A 10,280-nucleotide genomic window follows, 5' to 3' on the forward strand; every position below is an offset into this window, starting at 1 on the left:
TCACCCCATTACCCTCTCACCCTCACACACTCACCCCATTACCCTCTCACACTCACCCCATTACCCTCACACACTCACCCTATTAACCTCTCACACTCATCACATTACCCTCACACACACTCACATTACATTCTCACACTCACCCCGTTACCCTCTCACCCTCACACACTCACCCCATTACCCTCACACACTCACCCCATTACCCTCACACACTCACCCTATTACCCTCACACACTCACCCCATTACCCTCACACACTCACCCTATTAACCTCTCACACTCATCACATTACCCTCACACACACTCACATTACATTCTCACACTCACCCCGTTACCCTCTCACCCTCACACACTCACCCCATTACCCTCACACACTCACCCCATTACCCTCACACACTCACCCTATTACCCTCACACACTCACCCCATTACCCTCACACACTCACCCCATTACCCTCTCACCCTCACACACTCACCCCATTACCCTCACACACTCACCCTCTCACCCTCACACACTCACCCCGTCACCCTCACACTCACCCCGTTACCCTCTCACATTCACCCCGTTACCCTCTCACCCTCACACACTCACCCCATTACCCTCACACACTCACCCCATTACCCTCACACATTCACCCCATTACCCTCACACACTCACCCCAGTACCCTCACACAATCACCCTATTGCCCTCACACACTCACCCCATTACCCTCACACACTCACCCCATTACCCTCTCACCCTCAAACACTCACCCCATTACCCTCTCACCCTCACACACTCACCCCATTACCCTCACACACTCACCCTCACACACTCACCCCGTTACCCTCTCACACTCACCCTGTTACCCTCACACACTCACCCCATTACCCTCACACACTCACCCTCTCACCCTCACACACTCACCCCATTACCCTCACACTCACCCCATTACCCTCACACACTCACCCTCTCACCCTCACACACTCACCCCGTTACCCTCTCACACTCACCCTGTTACCCTCACACACTCACCCCGTTACCCTCTCACACTCACCCTGTTACCCTCACACACTCACCCCATTACCCTCACACACTCACCCCATTACCCTCACACACTCACCCTCTCATCCTCACACACTCACCCCGTTACCCTCTCACACTCACCCTGTTACCCTCACATACTCACCCTATTACCCTCACACACTCACCCCATTACCCTCTCACACTCACCCCATTACTCTCACACACTCACCCTACTGCCCTCTGACCTCACCCCATTACCCTCTCACCCCATTACCCTCTCACACTCACACTCACACTCACCCTACTGCCTTCTGACCTCCCCATCACCTCATTCGCCTCTTACCCTATTACTCTCTCACACTCTTCCCATTACCCTCTCACACTCACTCCATTATCCTCTCACACTCGCCCCATTACCCTCTCACACTCACCCCATTACCTCTCACACTCACCCTATTTCCCTCACACACTCACCCCATTACCCTCTCACACTCACCCCATTACTCTCTCACTCTCACCCCATTACCCTCTCACCCCATTAACCCTCTCACACTCACCCTACTGCCCTCTGACCTCCCCATCACCTCAGTCGCCTCTTACCCATGACAACTGGAACTAAACCCCCAATGACCCCAGCGGCAGTAGCCTTAATATGGGCAGATGCGGCATCACTAAAACATGCTCAGGCCATGTGTGAAACCGCTGAAAAAGAAATATATGAAAAGGTGCTACAGGCTCAGATGCATCCAAAAGAGGGAAATACACACCTTTAAAGCCGGAGATCAAGAATATGTGAAAGCACTGCACAAAGATTATTTTTCTCCTCGGTGGAAAGGACCCTACCAAGTGTCCCTAACAACCCGAACAGCCGTTAAAGTAAAAGAAAAGCCAGATGGGATCCATGCAATTCGTGTAAATGACATCATATGGAACATTGAGAGTACGAGCGAAACGCTGACCTGAAGAGAATGTTGGCGTTGATGTTTTTATATTATCATATTAATCCAACATCATGTAGAGGGCAAACTGCATACTAACACCTTAATATGCATGTCTCACTCATACGCAGAGAGGGGAAATAAATTCAGTTGTTGGGTTTGTACACAAATTCCCAGATGCTCGGGGGAGGGCTTCCCTGTGCGACCTATCCCATTCACCAGTAAAGAGATAGCAGAATGGGCTCTAAGACAAAATAGTACAGGACGTGTTGAAGATACACAGAATATGTCAGATTGGAGATTAGCTGGATACGATATGAATAGGTTTGAGGAATGGTGGGGGCTTAGGTTTAATGTAACAAGTCAACCGCCCTGGTTGATCCATCCCAATTATACTGGAGTCCCAAAAGGAAGTATATGCTTTAAGAATCATAAAACATATGGGACCCACTCAGTAGACATGAGTTAATGTGATCAGACCTTGAATTCGCATCCCCCTATGTTCCACCTTACAGCTAAAGGACTATTCATCTTTGGTTGGTCAGGAGTTGAAAATCAAACTAGCGGAGGCTCCTGGGAAAGGGATCGATTAGACTAATGATGACTGATAGTAAAGGAAACCTGACCGTATATAACGGCACGCATTTTATCTGTGTCCTACTATTTGGGATAGGTAGTCCCTTATGTACATCATGTCCAGCAACTGCAGGACCATCCCCATCACAGGACGACACAAAGTATTATGACATGGGCACAAATGCTAAGAATAATGATACCACCATTAGGAATAGCCACTAATACATATGAACTATGCGAACTGTGAGACATCCTTGAGCGGGTAGCTAATAACACTGCAGAAGCTGTTAACCATATAGAAACTGAGATGGTTGCCATAAGAGTGGCTGCCCTGCAGAATAGAATGGCTCTTGATTTCTTGTTAGCTGAAAAGGGAGGCACTTGTGCCCTGATTGGAAGTGACTGTTGCACGTACATCCCTGATAACTCAGAAAAATTGATAATCTGGTGGATCACATTCGGAGAGAGGTGACAAGATTACATGAAAATGAGGGATGGGACTCTGGCTTTGGGTGGTTAGGATCGTTAGGACAGAGGATTGTGTTCTGGATTATAATCGCCATTGTAATCTTGTTTGTCGTATGGTTACTGTTTTGATGTTGCGCAAGATATTTTTATTGGACTAACATGGGAGAACAGTCCTAGCCGCCTTGCCTCCTTGCTACCAGGCTCATAACACACAGGGAACTGTCATACGTCCGTTCCCCTTACATTATAAACCACCCTTCTCTACGGAGGACACGATCATTTACTCAAAGGTGTTGATCAAAAGATCAACAAGGAGGGAATTATGGAAGGGAAGTTAATGAGTGAACAATTTAGAAGCATGCTAGGAATACTGACTATATTTTAACACTGCTTTTGAGCGAAAGTAAGTAGGTCAAGTAATGTAAACTAAATACTGCTTAGTATTTTGTACTAAGCTTTATTATGATGATAAGTTGTTCTTCCGAAGGACAACAAAATGCATACTCGAAATGTTTCTAAACCAAGAGCAAAACATTCATATTTCCTCTTGCGTATGTTCCCAAGCTTTATCTGTGCAGCATGGTGGTTAGCATAAATGCTTCACAGCTCCAGGGTCCCAGGTTTGATTCCCGGCTGGGTTACTGTCTGTGTGGAGTCTGCACGTCCTCCCCGTGTGTGCGTGGGTTTCCTCCGGGTGCTCCGGTTTCCTCCCACAGTCCAAAGATGTGCGGGTTAGGTGGATTGGCCATGATAAATTGCCCGTAGTGTCCTAATAGTAAGGTTAAGGGGGGGAGTTGTTGGGTTACGGGTATAGGGTGGATACGTGGGTTTGAGTAGGGTGATCATGGCTCGGCACAACATCGAGGGCCGAAGGGCCTGTTCTGTGCTGTACTGTTCTATGTTCTATGTTCTATGTTCTATCTCTTCAAAGTTGTTTATTTCACACTATAAATATAATGGTTTTCGACTGCATAACTCAGAGTGCAGTGCACTAGCTTTTGCAGCTGGAACACTCTCTCTCCATAAATATATTTGTGTCAATAAATTTCCTTCAATCGAACCGCGAGGAATTTGTCTTTATTATGATTTCCACGACAGCAGGAGAAGGTGAGGAGGATAAAAGTGGGTGAGAGGTAGGCACATAAACAACTCCAGGAAGGGGGGGGCTATCACACTGGAAGTAAAGCTTGCACCAGGAGGTACGAATGAGGGAGGGGCAAAGCCGCACCTTCTGCATCGGAGAGACCACCTGGCTATGGGGAGGGGGAGTACACACCACCAGCGGGAGATAGCTAAGGGGGACAACAAAGGATGGGGGGAAGTGAGGGAGTACATAGAATCATAGGGGAAGCAGAGGGACAAGCGGAGGAAGGGCTCTAGGCTGGCTACAACAGGCCACACATGGCGACATGGAGCAAAATGGCACCACAAATAGCCACTTGGAGGGTTCCCAAACAAAGGGAAACACTGGAGTGCAGGGGCTCATGCAGAGGGGGTACACACAGTTGATGGCCATGTTGCGTGGCCCCTGGACAAAGGGAAACCCTGGAGCATAGGGGCACGGCCTCATAGGGAGTACGGTGACTGTGGCCATTTGTGGTTAGAGATGGGCTGTGTCCAGTGTCCCCCATGGAGTTTGGACACAGCTATCCTTGCCAATAAGGAATTTCACAAGAAAATATCACAGGCCATAGACGGGTACATCGCCAACAACCAGAATGGGGAGGTCTCGCACTCCACGTTCTGGAAGGCGCTGAAGGGTGATATGAGGGGTGAGACAATTGCTTATAAACCACACAGAAACAGGCAGGATAGGGAGGGCGAGGCAACAACTGGTCGACTTCATGCTGGAGGTGGACCAGCGATACTCCAAGGCCCCGACCTCGTGCAGGCAGCACAAGGGAAATAGCTCAGATCAGGGACAACAATGGCAGACTAGTAACTTAGCCTAAAAAGGTCAACAAGGCATTCAAGACCTCCTACCGGGGGCTGTATACCTCTGAGCCCCCTACAGGGACTCGAAAATGAAGCAGTTCTTGATGGACTGGACATGCAGTCATGGAGGAGGATAGGAGACGGGTATGGAAGCACCACCAGAACTGGGGGAAGTCATGAAGAGTATTAACTCCTTGCAGGTGGGTAGGCGCCGAGACCAGATGGATTCCCAGTGGGCTTCCACAAAACATTCGCACCAGCACTGGCCCCGCACTTGCGGGAGATGTTCATAGACTCGCTAGCAATGGGTACGCTTCCACCAACAGTAGTACAAGCCTCAAACCTGCTGATACCCAGGAAAGACAAAGACTCGACTGACCTACAGACCCATTTTGTTGCTCAATGTAAATGCAAAAATACTGGTCAAGTTCTCAGCCAAATTGAATGCCAGAGGTGATGACAGAGGATCAGATGGACTTTGTTAAGACTAGACATTAGGCGCCTGCTGAGCGTAATAATGACCCCACCCGGGGAGATCATCACCCTGGACGCAGAAAAGGCCTTCGACAGAGTCGACGGGAAGTACCTCAGAGGTCCTGGAGCGGTTTGGGCTCGGAGCAGGTTTCACCGTCTGGGTAACCGCCATGGGGCTGGTTTAGCACAGTGGTCTAAACAGTTGGCTTGTAATGCAAAGCAAGGCAGTAGCGCGGGTTCAATTCCCGTACCAGCCTCCCCGAACAGGCGGCGGAATGTGGCGACTTGGGGCTTTTCACAGTAACTTCATTGAAGCCTACTCGTGACAATAAGCGATTATTATTATTACAAAACTCTTGTACAGCGCTTTCTCAGCGAGCGTGTGGACAAATATCACCAGCTCCTAATCCTGCCAGCTGCACAGGATAACATGGCAGGAGTGCCCTCTGTCCCTGCTCCCATTCGCCCTGGCGATCGAACCATTAGTTATCACCCTCGAGTGGTCAAGAATTGGAAGGGGATGCAGAAAGGGGACAGAAAGCACAGAGCAGCACTCAATGTGGATGATCTGCTCCTCTACACCTCAGACTACAAAGCAGCATGGAGGGGATCATGAGGCTCCTGAAGGAGTTTGGAGTCTTCTCGGGCTACAAACTCAACTTGAACAAAGTTAGATCTTGCCAGTGAACCCGCAAGGGAGAGGGGGCTGAGGTGGAGGGACTGCCATTTAAACAAGCCCAAAACAAATTCCACTACCTGGAAACAGGCAAGTAATGGTTAGCAAAAGGAAGATGGGGGGGGGGGGGCACAAAAAACTCACAAGAAGACCACGAGATGCAAAGGGCAGAGAGGTAGGTGGTAAACCCAAGGGCAAAAAGAGGACTAGAGGGCATAGTAACAAACAATCAAGCACAAGCCAGGACCAACAGCGGGTAACAGAGCAGAGGCAGGCTGGCAAAATAAAGTACACAGCCACCAAAGAGAGACTGTAAATATGTACAGTGGATCATAAGAACATAAGAACTAGGAGCAGGAGTAGGCCATCTGGCCCCTCGAGCCTGCTCCGCCATTCAATTAGATCATGGCTGATCTTTTGTGGACTCAGCTCCACTTTCCGGCCCGAAAACCATAACCCTTAGTCCCTTTATTCTTCAAAAAACTATCTATCTTTACCTTAAAAACATGTAATGAAGGAGCCTCAACTGCTTCACTGGGCAAGGAATTCCATAGATTCACAACCCTTTGGGTGAGGAAGTTCCTCCTAAACTCAGTCCTAAATCTACTTCCCCTTATTTTGAGGCTATGCCCCATAGTTCTGCTTTCACCCGCCAGTGGAAACAACCTGCCCGCATCTATCCTATCTATGCTCTTCATAATTTTAAATGTTTCTATAAGATCCCCCTCATCCTTCTAAATTCCAACGAGTACAGTCCCAGTCTACTCAACCTCTCCTCGTAATCCAACCCCCTCAACTCTGGGATTAACCCAGTGAATCTCCTCTGCACACACGCCAGTGTCAGTACATATCCTTTCTCAGGTAATGAGACCAAAACTGAACACAATACTCCAGGTGTGGCCTCACTAAAACCTTATACAATTGCAGCATAACCTCCCTAGTCTTAAACTCCATCCCTCTAGCAATGAAGGACAAAATTCCATTTGCCTTCTTAATCACCTGTTGCACCTGTGAACCAACTTTTTGCGACTCATGCACCAGCACACCCAGGTCTCTCTGCACAGCAGCATGCTTTAATATTTTATCATTTAAATAATAATCCCATTTGATGTTATTCCTACCAAAATGGATAACCTCACATTTGTCAACATTGTATTCCATCTGCCAAACCCTAGCCAACCTATCCAAATCCCTCTGTAGACTTCCGGTATCCTCTGCACTTTTTGCTTTATCACTCATCTTAGTGTGGATGTCTGTTCACACTCGGGTGAACTGGTTTGACTTTCTTCTTCTTTCTCAGTAATATTATTGTGAAATGTCCTTATTTTCCTGTAATATTTGTCTCTTTTGGTTCTTTTTCACATCTGGATTGCTATCTGTAAAATACTACTCACTCGCGTGTACGACACCCGTTACTTCACGTTTGAGCTAGAACTATGAGATATAAATCAAATTGTCAAATATAAAATTTGAAAATCCAATCTGTCTCCATCCTGCTGGGAATGTTGTTCCCAGTGTGTGTGCAGGGTCTAGTGTTTGTTAGCCGGTACATTGTGAGGTCGGTTGAGCACCTTGACGACTGTACCCAGTACAGGTAGTAACGTCCAGCTCTGGAAATCAGGAAAGCTGCGGTCTATCCTGAGAACATGGCTCTTTATTCCCTATTCACCCATACAAAGTTTCGTTAAAGTCTGCCACTGAGGGCTCTCTCTGATCCCCAATATGGCAGCGTTGGAACAGATCCCACCTGAACTGCTTCTCTCCCACTTCCAGGGTCCAGCTGGAGTGTGGTGTCAGGAATTTCCTTCGCCCAGATGACTGGCAGTCCTCCCACAATAGCAGAAAAGAAACTTAAGTGAGGAAGAACATAACGGAGCCCACAGGAGGAACCTTTCAAAGGGAATCAGATTGAAAAGGAAAGGAAGAGTGGACGATAGAAGTGGAGTGGAATAAGATAAAACTCTGACTGCAGAGAATCAATGTGCTCACCTGCATCATTCTTCAGCCTGTGAGCTGTGCACAGACCCACAGCCAATGAGAGACAGATCATCAGGGACCTAACCACCCTCACTGCCATCCTCATCTTAAATCACACTGGATGGAAAGCTGTCCCCTCGCAGCACTCTGATCTTTCAGCGTTTCCCTTCTCTGTCCACACGCACACTGACACATTCCTCATCTCTGAAATCACACACAGTTTGGCAACAGTGAACTTCGACTGGAATTCAAGGCGAGGTTCTGGCACGTCCCAGGCCCCTGTGACTCTCAGCATTTGCTGTACAGACTGCAGAGTCAGCAGGATCAATCCTCCACACCTCGTGGCAGCAGCCAGGTGTCCTTTAATACAAAGAATAACCAATTTAGAAACGGCTTCTATTTACCATCATGGACCACTGATAAAAGGCAAGAAGATGATATTTATTCACAGATTGGGGCACGATTTAACCACTGCGATGCGGCCGGCATGGATCTGGGCATACTAGGTAAATAGCAGGAAAGGCCAAAATCGAGATTCAGGCCGGGTGTGAATCTACATCAGGGAGCCGCTGGCGACTGGACCACCCCGCCCAGTGTCTGCACAACGCCGGACTGTGCCTATGCAATGCCACCGACGTTCCCAGCCATGGCCTGCTGTGACTGGGCTATGCTGAGGAGTGCCGCTGCAATATCCAGGTGGCTCTGGCACATGACTGCCTTTGAAAGGGCAACCCCGTTTTGGGCCTCCGCCTCCACCTGCACAGGATACCCCAGGTCTTTCACACGCTGACCCATAGCCGAAACTGTCTACCATGAACGCCACCCATGCGGTGTCGACCTGAGTGGCACGCATGACTGGCACCTTGCTTCTGCACGTGGATGAACTCCTTCACCTGTGCCTGCAGGTGCTGGATATCCACCGTCATCCCCTTCTGTAGCCCCTGGCTGTCTGACTGCATCTCCACTGTGGCTGGGACTGGATGTTTCCGGAACCCGGGACCCGTCTGGGCGGCAACTGGTTCCTGGGGCCGGACTGTCCTCTGACCATCCGGCTCCTCAGCTGCTCCTACCTCCACCTGCTATACCGGATGTGATGTGTGGTGCACGCCAGATAGTGTCCCTGGAGCCTCTTCACTAATGTGCCCAACAGAGGTGATAGTGTCTGAGATGGTGGAGGGTTGGTGTTTGGGCTGCTCTTCCCGTCTGTCTGGGGGGCACCGGCTCTGGCACTGCTGGGGGCGGGGGCTCCGGATGGACCGACTCCATCTCCAGCAGGTCCTGTAAGTCACAAGATGACATGTATCATTTGACAGCGGGCTGGGTGGGTGGGGGTAAGGGGGTGGGGGTGAGGGGGGGGGGGGGTGGGTGAGGATGGGGGGGGTTGAGGGGTATGGCCATATTAAATGGTCACCTGCAAAGGTCAATGGGAAATTTTGTCAAAGACAGAACATAGACAGCTGGCAAATATACAAAGGCGGCAGCCAGAACTTTGGAGAAACTGACACAGGCAAAAGGCCGTTGAAAGGCCATTGCAGGACAATGGGCTCCAGGTAGAAACTAACAATATGTGGCAGACTTGATGGCATCGGTTTCCTTATTTAGGAAGGCCCGCTTTCCTCGACACTAATGGCCATGGCCGACTGGGACCCGCCCAGCCATCAAGGTGCCCCTGATCAATCTATTGACATCTACCTGGGACCACACAAAAGCGCGCAAAACCTTTAGGGGAAAAAATGTGCTGTACAATCCACCACTCGCTCACTCGACCACCAACAACAATGGTATAGCTGCCCCAGCCAAGGAGGGGACCATCCACACCATCCACAGAGGGACCAGAGCTGGGGGCATCAACGACCAGCAACAGACACTCAGCACTGCCAGACGACAGGTCCCAGATAAGGCCGTATCTACTCTGTACTTGCCAGTCAAGTAAGTTAAGGTCTTTCTTGTGTGTTAGTTTAGAATCAACCGGTATGTGTGTTTGATTGACTAATATTAACTTTGTGTATGTAATAAACTATTATTGTATTATACAACTTGTGTGGTCATTTGTCCATCGTACACAGGTTAAAGACACTGTGATTTAGAAGTCACAACAAATTGACTTCCGGTGGCGGCTATGAGGGAGTAGGTCGCATACTTGATGGCTCCGGCTCTGGCCGGTCTTTTGGACCTTTTTCAACATTTTTTTGTGGTTTTGAGTCTTAATTTGGAAAGTGCGGGCATTTAAG

At 49.1% G+C, this 10,280-nt stretch overlaps 1 protein-coding gene across 1 annotated transcript in view; it reads right to left on the reverse strand.

The window, feature by feature from the left end:
• LOC119971587 (protein FAM180A) overlaps nucleotides 1-8,240 on the reverse strand; it is a 49,139-nt gene extending 40,899 nt beyond the window's left edge. The window contains exon 1 of the mRNA XM_038807357.1: nucleotides 8,062-8,240. Coding sequence (XP_038663285.1) covers nucleotides 8,062-8,155 — 94 coding nt within the window. The 5' untranslated portion in view covers nucleotides 8,156-8,240. The remainder of the gene's footprint in view (nucleotides 1-8,061) is intronic.
• Between the last annotated feature and the right edge of the window lie 2,040 nt (nucleotides 8,241-10,280).

Source organism: Scyliorhinus canicula, chromosome 9 (genome assembly GCF_902713615.1).
Source record: "Scyliorhinus canicula chromosome 9, sScyCan1.1, whole genome shotgun sequence".
Taxonomy (NCBI): Eukaryota; Metazoa; Chordata; class Chondrichthyes; order Carcharhiniformes; family Scyliorhinidae; genus Scyliorhinus; species Scyliorhinus canicula.